Consider the following 17,769-nt stretch of genomic DNA (forward strand, 5'->3'; position numbering starts at 1 on the left):
GGTTAATTCCCCAGTGCAAACTTCTCCTCACAAATACTGTTCCAGGCTGCGTGTGAAATGCAGGTTTGCTTTCTGGAATTACAGTCCTGACTTTATCAGCTCTGAGTCTGAGCTGTCTATCCCCAGAATCAATTTCCTGAGCACAGGACCCATTTTAAAGGCCATCATGTATGTCTGTGGAGCTCCTTGCCATAGCTTGGCGGTTGCAGTGTTGAGATGGTTGACAAGCGTGTGCAGAAATGTATGGAAGAGCCAGGACTCTAGTGCATTTAGGCAGATACCGCCCTGCATAAAAGAGCATCAAATGGTTTCTGCTGAAGTGGGGATGGCTCCTTTGACCTCTGCACCTTGGCATCGGCCAGTGACATCCATGGTGGACTCTGTGTCTGTGGAACAGTGCAGCTGTGGAATCCCTGCCCTCCGGCAATGCAAGTTGTCATTCTGATGAGAAGTAGGGACAGGGGATGTTCTGCACGTGAGGCTCCTTCAGAACATGGAGATGAAGTAACCATTGGAGCTGGAGGATTGAGGCATTTCTGGGAGGAAAGAGACCAAGATGGACTAGGTAAGGGCTATGGTCTCTCTGCCCCCTTGCCAGGGCTGCCCTGAGGGCTTCTGAGGCCCCAGGTAGCTAGGGGGGAGAGGGAATCCAGCACTGATTTGCCTCCACTGGTGACCCTGCTGACTCGGGGAGACTTGTTGCTGGGTAGGCTAGGTTGCCTGGCTGGCCTACATGATGCAGAGGCAGTGTGGGTTTGATGAGCCCCGGGGGACCTGCTGGGCTGGAGCAAGGGCTGCCAGGTGCACTTGCTGCCTGGCAGCTGCAGTCATCCGGCTGCGTGCAAGGCTATTTACTTTCTAGGGGTCCAGGACAGTCCCAGGACAGAGACAGTGGGGGCTGAATCTCTAATGTATGACAAGAGGACTCCTCCCGCTGGGCAGAGATGGGCCAAGAAATGATGCTGAGATTGGGTTTAGCCAGAGATTACCAGGGGGCAGGTCCAAGGCTGAATCCAAGGGTGGTGTCGGGTTCAAGAGCACCCAAATCAATCACACGAGACTTCTGACAACTTGAGCCATGTCTGAAGAAGTTGTTAAACTAGCCAGGCCTTTCCAGTTTGGGTGGGAGTGGGGTAGGCAAGTGGTAACAAACGGAGAAGGGTCAATTAAATCACTTTAGCCAGTGGGCCAGCTCTCATTTAAACACACAAAACACACAGTGGCCTTTTATTCAGTCAAAAGCTCCAGATTCTGATGAACTCTTCGTTAGATACGGTTTATTACCATCTATCTGCCTCAAGACAAGACCTGCAGACACTCTGATGAACGGGTTAAGGGGGTGCCTGCTTGTTCTCTGAGGCTTCTGCGATTGCCTGTCTTCCCTTGAAATGCTGTTTCATACCTTCTAGCAATGGCAGCAAAGATTAGATCCCAGACTGGGATCTTTAAGGTATAAGACTTAAAATAAGAGACAGCAGCTGAGACAGATTATAGCTATAGCCTAAGGAGATTTATATATAATCTCCTTTAACCAACATTTCAGGTCAGGTTTCCAGTCTCTTCCAGAAAACAAATGTTTTTTGTTGCATTACAGCGGCCCTACTGATTCAAATTTATTTCCACATTTAGAGTTTGCAAAAGCAAGTTCTTACCAAAGCTAAACCCAGTACCAAAGCTCCCCTGGATGTTCTGTTATATTGGAATTTAAATTATGCTGTAGAAGCCTTTGATCCTGTAGCAATTTTGCAGTGAGATCAATGGTTCTCCTCTCATGCATAGTTACGAACATGCTTGACTTAAGTACTTACATGGCCCCCATCATGGTAGTATCTGAGCATCTCATGAGCTTTAATCTTTTCGTCCTCAGTGGGGAAAAGCTAGTATCCCCTTTTTAAAGACTAGGAACTAAGGCACAGAGAGACTAAACAGGCCCAAGGTCACACAGAGGGTTTGTGGCAGAACGCGAACTGAACCAAGAGCTCCTGCGTGCCATCCTTCCTCTTAACCACTGGCAGGATCACTGCCTAAATGAATCCACGTTTCCCTGCAGTAATTGCCACCCAAATAGGATTGCTCTGAAATCGTGGGCATGAAAATGATTATAAACAAGAATGAAACCGACTTTGATATTTTTTAGTTTCATTTGCCCAAGTTGAGGTAAATACACACTGTAGACTAACAGCATGAAGAGGGGAAATAACAGAATTTTTAAAATGGACCATTGTAATGCTCTTAAGGTGTTTTTTCTCTATCACAGCTAAAGGAGCATGTTGTCTTACAAAATCCAGGACAAGATTGTCAGACATGACTAGTGGTTTTGGGTGCCTCGGTTGCTGGATGCTCAGTGTGAAACATTTTTTTCAGACAGTGCAGCGTACTCTGCCTCTGAGAGCTGGGCCCTCTTAAGGTGTCCCAAGTTGGACACTCAAAAACGGCTAGTCACTTGAAAATCTTGGCTGCAATTTATAAATTGACTCTGGTTTCGCATGTTGATTTCTTCCAACTAATCGCTGAATGAGGCGCGGGCCTCCCTTCATTGTCAGTTTGGCTTAGTGGGAGGAAGAGCTGGTCCGTTTTCTCTCCTTGGTTTTTAGGAATCTTTTTAAGGTTTGGGATGGGTAAGGTTGCCAACTGTCTAATCACACAAACCCAAACACCCTTGCCCTCCCCCGCTTCTCCGAGGCCCCACCCTCCTCCCTCCATTGCTTGCTCTCCTCCACCCTCATTCACTTTCACCAGGCTGGGGCTTGGGGTGCAGGAGGGTGTGTGGGGCCCAGGGGCTCAGTGTGTGGGAGGGGGCTCCAGGCTGAGCCTGGGGCAGGGGGTTGGGGTCCGGGAGGGGATGTGGGGTCCAGGAGTTTGGAGTGTGGGAGGGGTTGAGCCTGGGGCAGGGGGCTGTGGTGCAGGAGGGGGTGCAGGGTATAAGCTCTGGGAGGGAGAATGGGTGGGGAGGCTCAGGACTGGGGCAAGGGATTGGGGTGTGGGAGGGGGGTGTGGGCTCTGGGAGGGAGTTTGGGTGCAGGAAGGGGCTCTGGGCTGGTGTAGAGAGCGAGAGTGCAGGAGAGGGTGCGGGCTGCAGGCTCCCAGCCTGCCCTGGCCCCATGCTGCTCCAAGCAGCTGGCATGTTCTTGCAGCCCCTGGGTGGGGGTCTGGAGGCTCCACGTGCTGCCTGCACCCGCAAGCACCACCCCTGCAGCTCCCATTGGCCACAGTTCCCAGCCAATGGGAGCCACTGAGTCGGGGCGTGGGCAGCACACGGAGACCTCTGGGACTATCCCAGGGGCCACAGGGACATGCCAGCCACTTCCGGGAGCGGTGTGGGGCCAGGCCGGGTAGGGAGCCTGCCTTAGCCGGCCTGCGTCGCCGGACTTTCAGCGCCTAAAATCTCCCAGTTTGGTTTCAGTAGCCTCCAGGAGATAGGGACTGATTCTGGGAGACTCCTGGGGAAACCTGGGGGGTTGGCAACCCTAGTGATGGAGTGTACTGAAAAAAAGAGTTGAATTAGGCCAGGAGGGCCCAATCAGTCAATTAAGCTGCAAAGGGGGAGATTTAGGCTGTGTGGAAGGCACTAATTAGAAGAAGGCTCACCTGTGAGGGGACAGGAAGTGCTTCTATAAAGCCAGGAGGCAGGAGACCGTGCGAGGGGCATGGCAGGGAGGAAACCTGCAGTCTCTGTCCCTGAGGAAAGGGAGAAGGAAGGGGAGGTAGGAACCCCTGAGAAAAGGGGATAGGAAGGAACCCATGAGGAAGGGTTCATCTCATGGGCCTGAGGAAGAAGGGGCTGACTGGGAAGAGAAGCATGGTAGGAAGCAGTCCCAATGGGGCCCTGGACTGGAACCCACAGTAGACAGCGAGCCTGGGTTCCCCTGCCATCCCCTGCAGAGTGGCATTGCTTGGGGCAGTGAATGGGGCAACTGCCTGACTCCCTGCTGGGATGACATAGGGCGGTGGGCTGAGGATTGCCTGAGACTGCTGGTGCTGAGAGAGTTTGAAAGTCCTGCCCCTCTCCACTCCCCCCCAGCCCAAAGGGGAAATCACAGTGTGACCTGGCTGGAGGGCCCAAGTCATGAAGCAGCTGTACTGCGACTCCGTGAGCTGGGGGAGAGCTGCAGTGGTGGAAGAGAAGAAAGCTGGGTGCTGAACCAGGTGGAACTAATTCCTGGAATTACCAGAAGGAGGCACCACTGAGCAGTGAGTACAGCACCCAGTGACAAAACCACAGAAGAGTCCTCAAAACAACCCCTGTCATTGCTCTAGCCCCCGCAACTCTCACTTTGAGGGTAAGTGCCTCAAGAAACTCTGCAAGAGGAAAGTGGCTGAGTTAGTATTTTTTGTGTGAGCTCTTCTATTTTTCCTGGCAAATCCTATTCTCATCCAGCTGGGAGCCTGGTATTTGAATTGGCAACTGATTTTGTTTGCAGTTTTTGTGCAGCTGGTCTTGCACAGAAAGTCATTTCTGCAAATCTGCCTCCATTCTGGGCAGCAAGAGGACACAATCTCATTCAGATTCCTCCTGCCTCTTCTAAGGCCTTGTAGACTCGGAGGATTTGCCCCCATTTCAGTGTTGCTGCCCCAGGGCAAACCCCTAATGCAGACAAGCAATAATGTTAATTTAAAGACAGTGGAGGTGCTTCACAGTGGTCATGGTGTTGTCAAAGGGACTGTAAGAAATTCCTGTTTTATAGAATGGAAAAACTCACTGCATGGTCAAGAGATTCCTGCCCTGGAAACACCATTAAAACCTGCAGGAGCAGGTGTTAAATAGGGTTGGCTTTATTATATTGATACTTGGAATACCTGATCCTTGGGGTTTGTCTAGGGTAGACTAGGAGAACTCACACCAGCGTGACTACAATTACATCGGTGTGATTCCCTGACATAGACTCCAAGCACCAATATAAAGCAGGACTGGATGGAATCTCTCTAAACGAGAACAGCCACCTGTGCCTTTGCATTGACCTAGCTCCTGGGCTAACAGCTGGTTCACAAATGTAAGCTGTATAAATGGCTTTCATTATTTGCAGTGGATACAAAGCCTGCTTTATTTCTCAGCCTTTCCCACTGCCCCGCTCATCAGAAGATGTTGATATCGTGACAGGCAGCCATTCTTTAAGCTTTCCTCTGAGAGTGCCCTTCTTGGAATCTCCCCACCACACACAGCCCTCCCTTTGCTCTTAATATGTGAATTTAGTGCTGGTGGGGAGAAAAAGCAGCCCTGGAAACTGGAAGCCTCTCAAGGGCCAGATCCAAAGCTCATTGAAGTTGGTTAATGGGAGGCTTTCCATTGGCCTCACTGTGCTTTGCTCCAGCCCTTCGTCCATCATTGGTATGGTATCCCTGATTGCCAAGCACTTTGTGCCTTAAAAATCAGACCCAGAACACCAGTGTGAATGAAGCAGATACATTTCATTTTTCAGTTGGGGAAAGGTTTGCAAGCTAGTCTCATGCTGTAACCACTGGATTCCACTTCCCCTGATACAATGAGGACACCTGTCCAGTAAAAACCTGAAATTAAGAAACACCAAACTCATTCCAGGCTATGAGCCAGGCATAAGAGGGCAAATGATTCTTGGTGACTAGCATGATGTGTGGAATCAGCTATCCTTAAACAGGGAGCATTTGTTAAAGAAAATGGCCTCAACACACAAACAGATCCACCACAGAGTTTGAGTTCCAATTTTGTCTCTCTTGTTTACCAGGGACAAAACCCTATCTAGAAGTCTGTATGTGGCACATGGACGCTTAATGGCTGACTAATATACAAGAAGTAAATATGATACACAGCTATTATGATGACCCTATTCAGTGACCAGAAGTTGAAAGTCACTACCTATCCTATTATATATACCCCTTAGCCAGATGGCTTAACTGTCCATTGCATTTATGCTCTGAACAAATGGATGAAATTGTTGAGTAGCTCTTTCGAGGGCATCTGTTTCATTTTGTTTTTTGTTCTCCATCTGCATTTCTGACTTCTCAGCGGTTATTAGCAATGTTTGTTCTTTTGCTTTTTCAGAATCTTCCACTATCTGGGAAAGAATGTTTCTTTTTATTCTGGTACAAATTGTCCTACACTACTCCTCCTTCCCCCTTCCCCCCAAAAGAAACAACCCAAAAAAATCCTAACAATTTGTTGCTGACTGGGATTTTCATGCCTGTTGTCTGTATTTTACTTTCCCATTGAGATCTTTGGGCTTTCAAAGGCATTTCCTCCCAGCATCAAAGATTCCCTGGCGGTTCTAGAGGTGTCAGGCATTTTCCTTTGTCCCATCCCTCCCCACCTCTCCCATCCTGCCCCGTTCCTATCCCAAATGTGGCAGGGTGTCATTGGGCCAGCATTTCCAAAGTGCTCAATAGCCAGCCATTCCCCCTGGGAAATCTGGCCCATTCTCCCTATTTTACAGATGAGCAAAGCTGAGGCCCAGTGAGGTGAAATGACTTGCCCCAAATCAAGCCAAGGCAGAACTCGGAACAAAACCCAGGTCTCCTTTATTACCAGTTCTGTGCTCACTGGACCATACTGCTTCCCTTAGTGTGAATGTAACCCTAGATTGATACACAGGTAGAATTACAGGTCAAGTACTAATGTAGCTAGCCAAAGTACAGCAGCAATAATATCTGCTACAGGGTGAGTCTGGCGAGCAGTTTTCTGCCCCCTTTTCAACACTGTCCCCTCGTGCATTGGTGAATGTTGCTGCATCCTCTCAGTCCCATAGCGCCGGTCGCTGACTGACCACCGAGCTTCTGGTGTGGCTGAAGCCCTCGTAGAGCCAGGCTATGGTGGATGCTTCTGAGCTGCTGCTCCACCCTTTAGCAAAATATTCCATCTTCTTTGCTTGCTAGAGGAAGACCTTGTTTTCAGCTCATTTTCTAAACAGCAGATCTCTCACGCTCCCTTTTCTTTTCCCTCTAGGAATAACTGTAAGGCTTCAGCAAAAGCTGATGGCAAGGAGTTAATGTGTGCTATTGAGAGAGCTGAAGCTCTGGGGTGGCAGATATTCTTTGTCTCAGGTTGGACTGTGATGTTCCCCAATGCTGCAGCAGATTAATAATCCTTTATACTGCACAGTCCGTTTACAAGGCAGAAGTTTTTCCTGCCTTTGCCACAGGCAGCAGTGAAGTAGCCAGGCAGGAATGCTTCCAGGGCTATCCAAATGTAAGGGTGGCTTTTGCTCTGCGGACCAAGAGCTCCATTGAGAGCCAACAACCCTTTTCAGATGGGCCCATCAAGCAGCCAACGCATGGAAAATACCGTTCAGCTGCCACCACCCTGAGCTGGATTTGGACTGGTGTCCTGGAGGTGACAGATCACTGCCGATGCCCTGAGACATCGAAGGTGACATGAATGGAGGATGAAGACAGACCTATTCTGACTTCTAAGGTGGGCCTTCCAGAACAGAACTGAGGACCGGCGGTGGGGTGACATGGAGGAAGCTTGCCCTGCCATTGCATATGGTCTACTTGTTCTGTAGAGACATAAAAGGAGTTCCAGGCTCCTGATGTGTCACATGGCACTGTTTAGTTTAGGGTGAAATTCACACCTGTGCAGAGGGCCAGTAGCGCTTATAGGTCCCCACCATTATCAGGTTCCCACTGTGCGAGGTGCTGTGCATACATGAGACCATTCTTAAGTCCTCTGTTGATGGAATAGGAGTGGTGCATAACCCTTGTGCTAACCTGTTGAACGGGGTGAATTCTACCCTTAAAAGTTTGACCCGTGCAGCAAAGCCAGATCTGTTTGGAAACTGTCCAGAGGGAGGCCATGCTATGGTGATGTAACAATTCTAAATGAAGGAAAGAGGAAAATGCAAACAATAATCCATGTGAATGCAAGTGTTTATTTTATGAGCTAAAAGATGGACTTGGGAATGCGGCCACTTACTGTGCATTATACATGGAACAATCATGCAATGCTCCAAGTCAAATACACCAGCAGCTGGGGATGAAAAAAATAGTGCAAATATAGAAACCTTGCTCCTTTAACAAAGGAAATGCAAAAGTAACCCAATTCTTGACATTTTGGGGTCTCTAAGTAACCATTTTAGTTCTTTGGAACAGGTCAGTCTCTTAGGGCATGTCAAAGCCACTTGGAGGCAGCTTTCCCCCAGGTGATATTTACCACAAAAAGTGTCTTGGGAAATGCATCCCTGATTGTTGGGGAGAACCAGCCTCCTTAAATCAGATCCAGGTCTCAGTCAGCACTGCTAATTGCTGGGAAGAGAACACTGTGTAGTTAGCAGATACATCTAAGTTGGTTATATCCCCCCATCATCCCATATGGCTTCTCTCAACTGTCACATGTTCCACTTCAGTTACAACTGTGTGCTGAGACGCAAGCCAGTGTTGCTAGGAATATTTTCTGTCCAAATGTAACGGGACTGTCGATTCTGGCTCCAGACAGGAGAATTTAAAATCTATATTGGATAGAGTGTTGGATTAATAGCAGCACTCTGCACTTGTCTAATCCCTTTCATCTCAGGATTTCAAAGCACCTGATGAAGCTAGGAAAGTATTTTCATCTCTGCTCTGCAAGTGGGGGTGCAAAATCAGAGGGGCTAAGTGTCTTATCCGAGGTGTTGCAGGGAGCGTTTGGAAGAGCTGGGAATGAAACTCAGGAGGCTTGAAGTCTGCAGTGCCTCCCAGAAGGGAATCTTGAGAGCTTGGCAGCAGGATGTGAGAGCAAAGCACGAGTGGCAGGCTGTGGGGAAGGTACGAGTCCATTGAGGGCTGCATGTGAGAAGCCATTGAGACACATACACCTTTACTAAGAGTTACAACTGTCCGAAGTCCACTAAAGGACCCAGACGTGACGGTGACTTTCTCAGGGATACTGGGTTAAGATTATGTATCCCTTACAGCTCTGTGAGCATCCAAATAAAACCTGTGAATAGCCCAGCATAAGAACTTTCCTCAGCTGACCCTTCAGGCCCTGCTGTCACTGCCAAAGTAGCTGAGGTTTGTCTTGGCCAAGTTGTTGAGCTGATTTTTCTGAGCAAGTATTTGGCTTAAGTAGAAAAAGTTCCAAAGGATCCTGCAGCCAGCAGCTGGTTGGAGTTGCACACAGGGAGGTGAGTTCCTGTGCTGATGGTCGCAATGCCTACCCACGCAGTGAGAAAGGAGACGCCTGCTTTCCAAGAACCACTCTGGTTTGAAGATGTTGGTCGCCCGCTTCCCACCCAGGAGAACCATTTCCTTCCCTTTCCCCTTCAGACAGGAGTGTGACATTAAACACCCCTGAGCTCCTGTAACTTCTCAGCAGCCAGTTTCCCAGTGACTCTCTTGGAATCAGACTGGGCAGGGCTAAAAAGTAACAAGATTTCTGCTCATATCCAGAATGTGTCGGATGGTCTCTGTCAACTCAGGTCAAAGGCCTTCGCTGTATTAAACTTCAATAGCCTCTTGAATGACCGATATACTGCAGCAATTAGAGCCTCCAGCAGACTCCTTTATCAGCTGAGTCATAGTCTGTTCAGAAGAGAAGTGGGTCCAGAATCAGAACCCTTCATCCAAACTTTGCTATTGTTTGGAATCTGAACCCAATCCATATTTTGCAGATAACCCTATAATTTTCTAGAGTGGGCCAAAACAAGCCTCCAGACATGGCCGGTGTTTGAGTTCTGGATTCAGCTTTTGCAAACTTATACCTATGTGGTCTTGGAACTCGGCCTGGGACTCAGAAGACCTGGTTCAAGTCCCTGCTCTGCCACAGACTGTGACCTTTGGCATGTCAGAGAGGTTAGTCTCTTTGTGCCTCAGTATCCCATCAGTAAAACGGGGATGCTAGCATTGCCCGCGCTCACCAGGGTGTTGAGGATAAATACAATAGAGTGTGAGGTACTCAATATGCCGGTGGTGGGAGCCACAGATGTACCTGTATAGATGAATATCAAGTTGAGACACTTCATGCATTATTGGTGCTTACTGGTCTGACAAAGGGCTGACATGCTGGGCCGTGGTGGTGTTACGCATATGCTAGCGAAGTTAACGTTCTTCTGGCAGTGTTTACTAGTGGGGTTTTCCATTTGCTTCAATACTTCTCAGCTATAGCATAGACATGACCAGAGGGGTGAATTCCCAGCACGGGTAGACGTATCTGGACTAGCTCTACTCAAGCTATAGTGTGAGTGGCTGTTGCAGCATGGGTGGTGGCTTGGCTCGCCCACTGTCCTAGGTATGTCTTCAGGCAGCCACACTGCTGCTGTTAGCATTGCTCGCTTGAGCAAAGCTAGTGCAAGGACAACCACCCACGCTGGGAACTGCGCCTCCCAGCTGCTATATAGAAATACCCTCATTGGACAAGAACCACTAGTCCGAGCCTAGAGTCCAAGTGCCTGTGCAAGTTTGCAGTTCTAGCTTTTCCTTACCTTAGAGGCTTTGCCCCGGCTGTGTCTCTGCTCTCACTTCCTGCTATTCTTCCTCCTCCTTCCAATTCTAACCACCCTTTCCTACCCTGTTCTTTGTATCTTTTCCCATGCTGCTCCCTGCACTGGCTACTTCCTCCCTTTGCGCCATGCAATCTAACCCCCCCCCCCACGCTTGTTCCAGTTCTAGTCCCTCTGTGAAATGTGCTGCTGCTTCAAAGAGGCCATTGCATAACAGTGAGGAGAAAATGTTCGTAAAATTTCACACAACCATTTTTTTAACTTGTTCCAGGACATTTCAAAACCCCAGAAACTTAATTTTTCACTAAATTCCCAGGAAGTGACCAATTCTGCTTTGGAAGCATGTGAAATTCCAACCGGTAATAGTTTTGGTTATGAACTAAGGGATTTTTTTTGTCTCAAATGTGATAATTTGTAAAGACACATCAAAGTGCAGAAATCATCCACTTTCTGAGGCTTTCAAATATCACTTTGGATTTTTCTTTTTTTTTAAACACTAGCTGGCAGCGAGCATTTACCCTCTTGGGAAAGCAGGAGAATTGCAAAGTCCTGCATCTCACATGCATGGCTGTAACCAGATAACAAAGTGATGTCAGTTCATAGTCTCTTGTTATCAAACATCTAATCCTGAAAAAAGAAAAGGAGTACTTGTGGCACCTTAGAGACTAACAAATTTATTTGAGCATAAGCTTTCATGAGCTACAGCTCACTTCATCGGATGCATCTGCTGTCATGCATCCGATGAAGTGAGCTGTAGCTCACGAAAGCTTATGCTCAAATAAATTTGTTAGTCTCTAAGGTGCCACAAGTACTCCTTTTCTTTCTGCAAATACAGACTAACACGGCTGCTACTCTGAAACTAATCCTGAAAGGCTGCGCTGGCCGGAAAGGCCAAAAAATCACAAGCACAAGATGAGAGAATTTCTGGCTAAGACTTTCAGTAGCAACTACTGATTTTGATTTGGTGCATTAAAGGGGCCTGATTGTTTAGGGCATGCCAAGCACCCTCCCTCTTTAAAACCAGGCCCTTGGGAGTCCCCAGTCGAGACTCTTAAAATAAGTTAAGGCCCCCATAACTGCCACTCACTTCTGGAAAGCTTGATCTCTGTCTCAGTCCCAGATCACTGAGCACTTAACTCCCCAAACCAAAACACAATGGTCCTTTAGGACTCTCTTGCCCATTTCCAATAAGGAGTGAGTTGATGTTTAACTTCATCTGAGCTTTTGTAAACTGACCAAAATCTTCAAAGCAAAAAGGCTCTTGCTGCCTTCAGCCCACAGTTGCATTTTTCATTCTGCTCCTGTCAGTGGCCTCTGGCAAATGACCGCTCTTCTAGCGTTAAACATCCCTCATGAACCGTTCCCAAGGCATGATGCTGGCTTTTGGATTCCTTTTTCTTCCCCTCCCCTTTTTTATTACATAAAGCTGACAACTACAGATTTGTCCCATGCTGACACTCAGCCAGTCAAATGAAGGAGTTCATGTTCATCCCAGCTTGCTTCACTTCGCTGGTTCCTCCTCCAGCCCTAACTTTCAGCTCAAGTAACATGATACTTCTTGGCAGGGGCTAATATAATCCCTGGCACATTGGAAAGCGGCTTAATGTAAAGTCTGCATTTTTTTAAATTGCTTTTTGAAAGGCTGGTAGTGGTTCCACACAAATTTTGACTGCAGGGCTCCTCGCAAATGCTCCAGATGCAACTGCGAGCAGGGAGGTTACAAATACAATCCAGAAATTGATTATTTTCCCCCTCCTCCTTTTTTTAATTAAAGACAGATATGGATCAAATGGAAGGACTTTCTGCAGACAGAATCAAGGGCTCTCTTTCATCTGACGAGGAGAAGTGTGGTAGATATAAATACATTGTGGGATTTTTATACCTTTTCCCTCTGGTGGCTTTGTTGGCTACCCTGAAAGATCCAGTTGGAGCTGCAGCTCAGAAATCTCAGGTAGGGATGGGATCAAATTCTCAAATGCTTGGAATGGGATACAGAATATGGAGAGAGAGAGAGAGAGAGAGTGTGTGTGTGTGTGTGTGTGTGTGTGTGTGGACTTGTAAACTCAAGGGGTGACCTAAGTCAGCTAGAAACTTCTTTATGGCTGGCTTGTCAACTCCAGTATCTGTTTGTATCTAGGTTTCAGAGTAGCAGCCGTGTTAGTCTGTATTCGCAAAAAGAAAAGGAGGACTTGTGGCACCTTAGAGACTAACAAGTTTATTAGAGCATAAGCTTTCGTGAGCTACAGCTCACTTCATCGGATGCATTTTCGATGAAGTGAGCTGTAGCTCACGAAAGCTTATGCTCTAATAAACTTGTTAGTCTCTAAGGTGCCACAAGTACTCCTTTTCTTTTTGTTTGTATCTAGTGAGTCCCTTTTTGCAAAAGGATCTGAAAGGGAAATGAAGAACCCAAAGATTAGGGTTAAAGGCTAATTCCAGACTTCTAAGGATATGGCAGACATTTTCTTTGCTATATCAAACCAGTAAATCATCTAAATCTCTTGGTGTTTCTGTCCCACAACCTGGCATGTGGAAAAACTCTTCAATTTGGGACAGAGAGCAAGTAGCCTGAGAACTCAGCTCTCCCAGCCCAGTGTGATGTGGCTCATGCGTATCCCAGCCTTATAGCAGATGAATCAGCAGAGCTCTCTTTACTGGGAACTCCGCGGAGAGGGCTATTGTGAGATCAGAGGGTCCCCAAAGTAGTGCTGGACCCACAGAACCCATTAGCTGCTGCTGTGATAGATTATTCTTATTCTAGGGGCATCCATTAGCAAGGTCTTCCGAAGCAAACTGGGATTCCTGGGGAACTAAGGCAAAGATGAGGGGGCTCCCAGCAGCCGATTTGATTTTGCTGCTTATGTCCCATCATGAAAAGTCTCTCTTGCTTCCTCTCCTGTTCGTATGGATCATCAGCTGGCAGTGGTGGTTCTAAGCAATCTAGCTTCACTAATGGAAATGAGAATCTATGAATTGGACGGAGATAAATGGGAAAGAACTAAAGTCTCTGCAACTCGATGCAGTAAATTAGTTTAGACAAATGTGGACAAACCCAGACTCTGCAATAATTGTAAGAAGGTGGGTGGGTAATGTGAAATAGGTGTACACTTTCATGCTATCTTTGTGTGTCTTGAACGCCATTATAATGAGTAAAGATAGTCCTGAATCAAATGCCTGGATCTGAACACCCTCAAAACCTCTGGGTATTTGAAGGCTTAACCCAGGTGGGCCCCATCTGTACAATGGGCTGAACGGCAGCCCAGGTCAGAACATTCTCAACAGGTTTAAGTTACCTCCGCTGGGCCTGATCCTCCCTTACTCTCTTACGAGGCCAGAGCTGGGGAGGACAACATGGCTTTATACCACATTTCTAAACTCCTTTTATCCTGGGTCAGTGCCCAGCCCCTGATGTAAGTCAGAGCAGCTTCAGGGTTGCTTTAATATATGCTATGCTTCCCATGAGCCCTGAGAAATAAACAATAGCATCATGTCCTCTTGCTGCACATCCGGTTTGCTCTGACACCCAGGAACTGGGAGGATGGAGTCAAGACGCCAGCTCTACACCAACTCGGGTGGCCCCCGTGCAGGGTCCCAGGGAGCTGTTTCTACCCATTTTTATGGCTGCCTTACATTGCCAGAGCGGCATAAAAGTGCCCTACCGTCACTGAGAATGGGTACCACTAAGCCCAGTGGGATTGCTTCTGCCTTAAGAAAAGCAGCTAAGGCAAAACACAGGCACATAGGACTTGCTTAATTCATTGTCATCTGTGACCTGCTTTGAAATCCTTGGATCAAAGGTGCTGCAGAAGAGCAAAAAGTACCTGATTAGTTATTATCCCCCGGTCTACCTGCTCTGGCATCCCATGCCCAGCACTGACCAATCCCTGGGCACCAAGGCAACCTTCAAGTCCTTACATTTAAAGAATTCAGTTGTTTTCAGGTACTTCCCAGAGAACAGGCATCCATGTCACAAAACTGGGTCAGATCCACAGCTGAGCTGGCGTGAGGCCTGTCTCCCCAGTGAAGACAAGTGGTGCTTCCAGGTTAGGATTCAACCTACGGTTGGGACAAGGGGGAGAAGCCAGATAACCTATAGTTGATGGACCTGGCTGGTGGACACAGGAGACTCTGGTTCCCAGCTACAATGGAGTCTCTTGGCCTTTTGACAGGCAATGTTAAGGGGGAGGCTGCGCTGTCTGGTAACTAGAGCCGGTAGACAGCATGTTTGGGTTCTATCTTGCCACTGCCCCTAACTTGTTGAGTGACCTTGGGTCTGTTGTTTCACTTCTCTGGGCCTTGGCTCCTTCATGTGTAAAGTGAAGATAATTCTTGTCTTCTACACGGGGGTGTTGTGAGGCTTAATTAAGCCACGTCTGAGAATTATTAATCGTATTGCTAATATATTGTATTATTATTGTTTTGACATCCTTGGAGCAAAGATATGCAGTAAATACACAATATATTAATCCTGAGCGTAGGAGACAGAGTTAGTAGAAGGTAGCTTTCAGGGACCTGTGTCACACCTCGTCCTTTTCCCCTCTGCCAGCAGAACTAAAAGAGCCAGGCAGGCCTCTTTCCTAATCCAATAAAGTCGGAGACAGCAGCAAACTCAAGGGATTGCTTTTATTGTTTTTAAAGTGTCTCCAGTGCTTCCAGTTTACTTGTAGGGCGTTTCAGGTCCACAATCCAACTTCATAAAGAGCTACCCCGGTACAAATGTGAGCCTGTTTGACTCATTCACCCAGTGTTTCATCTCACATATGGATGATGCTAGAGAAAGTTGGCAAAATAAAATGAAGTGAGAACTGCTATGATCTGCTGCGATCCCTGTGGCCACAGACTGTCAGGCTTTGACTCATTCTGGGCCACCCAGCACAAGTTAGGGCTGTACAGAGGCAGGTCTAGTAACTTACACCACTGATATGTAAGGTCCCTTAGACTCCGGAGCAGTGGAACTCTGCTCCCTTTCCTTCCTGCCTGTCCCCTGTCACTAAGAACTCCCCCCCAACACACACCCTTACACCAGGGACTGGGGGTATAGTTGGGGGAGCCACCTTTCCCAGTGGAGTTTCCTGGTTAAGAGGAAATTCTCCACTGACTTTCTACTCTACAGTGGCCTTAGCAGACTAGGGAATCCAGCCAACAGATGTCAGAGACAGAAATGTCTGAGCTCCCATCAAGTTCATCTCCTGCCGGGAGAGGACTCCTCACTATTGGCCATTCCTGGTGCTTTGCACCCTCTGCCTTCTTACATAGCAACCTTTAGACCAGGGGTTGGGAGGAGGGACAGTGGGGGAGGGGCCGGGGGCTAGCCTCCCCGGCTGGGAGCTCAGGGGCCGGACAGGACAGCTGGCCCGTGGGCCATAGTTTGCCCACCTCTGCTTTAGAGCATTCTGAATTGTCTGTCAAGATAAATCTTGCTGTGTGTTTTCTGTGCTAACACAGTGGAGACTCCCATACATGAATGGACTCCCGAAAACATATATCCAGCCCCAGGCCCTGGGAGGGAGTTGGTGGGGGGAAGAGGAGGAGGTTGGTTTTCACCAGATCTCCTCACTGGGGGTACAGTTTAGGAAGATTTCAGCATCAGACAGTCAATGCTTTGCAGTCCTACCAGAAGCATTACTGCTTTGGGAGGGACACCCAGGGGCCCACAAGTAGGTACCAACATATGCAAGTGCCCTTAAATGGGCAGGTTTAGACACACTGCTTGAGTGGCTCCAACTCCTTTAACCTCCTGTTTGTCTTTTAAGGAAGACGCCATATCGCCTGGCTTTCGGGGGGTGAGTGCCCCAGCTCTCCCACACCTACCCTGTACACGGAGAAAACGATACACGCTCACACCAGGGCAGCTGAAATGGGACCACTTCAACCTGACGTACAGGTATGAACATGTGTTAGCTCTGCGCGTGCCAGGTTTGCAATGTTTGCTTTGTGCCTTCCTGCATTTGACACACGTTTTCTGGCTGCGGATCCTTGTGCTAATTGAACTGCTTGTGAGCAGTGGACAGCTGGGAAAAATTAGTCGTCCGGACACACATTAGAGTAGGTTCTCTTCGTACAAATACTGCTAGGTCTCTCCCACGGGTTGTACAGATCATGCTCCAAGCACGACTCATTATATAAGGAACTAATGCATGGTATGCCATTCATGGTATGATGCTTGCTAACATCTGCAGAAACCTACAGGTTTCTACTGGATTTGGTGCTGATCTGGGATGAATTCCGGGTTGATACACCTACAATTCCCTTTGACTCCATCGTGTGGGCCATTCACCCCTCCAAGGTAAATACATTTAGTCCCAGTTCACTCTGGCTCAGCACTGGCTGAACTGCTCTCTGTGTAAAATTCTCCTTGTCTTCAATGGGAGCAGAGTTAGTGCAGCACAAAAACTCTCTGACCCTGTGGCAGAAGTTGAACGTTATCTTTCAGATTAGATCCTAAAAACCAAGGTCTCATAGGATGGTAGAATTACCTGGCACTTCTCATAAGAATGGAGGGTTCTTCTCAATATCAATGGCCAAATTTCCTACCCACAAACGTGACCGTCCAGAATACTGCACGCCAGCTGGCTGCACTGCTCCGCTTCAGAAGTGGCTGTACTTCGGTGACACTTTGTAGCTGTAAAGGGAGTGGTGATCTGTTCTGGAGGGGTGGAGCGATATACATGTACAATGATGATGGTAGGTTTCAGAGTAGCAGCCGTGTTAGTCTGTATTGGCAAAAAGAAAAGGAGTACTTGTGGCACCTTAGAGACTAACACATTTATTTGAGCATAAGCTTTCGTGAGCTACATACCGATGAAGTGAGCTGTAGCTCACGAAAGCTTATGCTCAAATAAATTTTAGTCTCTAAGGTGCCACAAGTTCTCCTTTTCTTTTAATGATGATGGTATTTTCCTTTGTGAAATAAGCAGGCTGCTTCTGCCAATAGCTCAAAGACCAAGTATCTGTGGAACCAAAAGATAATAAGGGACCTAATTCACCACTGGTATAAGTTGGTGCAAGTCCTTGGACTTGGTGGTGATGCACCAGGTTGCAGCAGAGAAAATGGCCTTGTGTGCGCTGCACAATATGTGTCATATAGACTCCAACAGGAGAGCACACCCCAAACTTGAATCAAAACAATGCTCTCTGGAATGACACAATCCTAAATCTATAGGCCAGCTCCTCTGCTGGTGTGAGCTGACATAGCTCCAAAGTTTTGCAGAATGACAACACCTGAGGATCTAGCCCTTTCTTGTTACTTTCTGGCCTCACTGCAGTAACTGAAATTGTGAAGTGTTCAGCCCTTAGGCAAAACGCCCCCTGAAATCACCAATGGATGAATAGCTTCTGGCCTGCTAATGTGTGCCCATCAGTGAGGCAGGCCAAGCATGATGGACAA

The 17,769-nt window shown here is 47.8% G+C and overlaps 1 protein-coding gene across 5 annotated transcripts in view; it reads left to right on the plus strand.

The window, feature by feature from the left end:
* The window catches only part of MMP23B (matrix metallopeptidase 23B), a 35,881-nt gene that overhangs the window by 1,451 nt on the left and 16,661 nt on the right, over positions 1-17,769 (plus strand). Inside the window, exons 1-4 of one of the 5 annotated variants that reach the window (XM_043499885.1) lie at positions 3,425-4,191; positions 6,914-9,735; positions 12,157-12,333; positions 16,136-16,266. In XM_043499885.1, coding sequence (XP_043355820.1) covers positions 12,163-12,333; positions 16,136-16,266 — 302 coding nt within the window. In that variant the 5' untranslated portion in view covers positions 3,425-4,191; positions 6,914-9,735; positions 12,157-12,162. Of the gene's footprint in view, positions 1-99; positions 566-3,424; positions 4,192-6,782; positions 9,736-11,247; positions 12,334-16,135; positions 16,267-17,769 lie in introns of those variants that run through there. The other 4 variants (XM_043499882.1, XM_043499883.1, XM_043499884.1 and 1 more) reach the window with 4 other exon arrangements.

The sequence above is a fragment of the Dermochelys coriacea genome, chromosome 18, assembly GCF_009764565.3.
Source record: "Dermochelys coriacea isolate rDerCor1 chromosome 18, rDerCor1.pri.v4, whole genome shotgun sequence".
Classification (NCBI taxonomy): Eukaryota; Metazoa; Chordata; order Testudines; family Dermochelyidae; genus Dermochelys; species Dermochelys coriacea.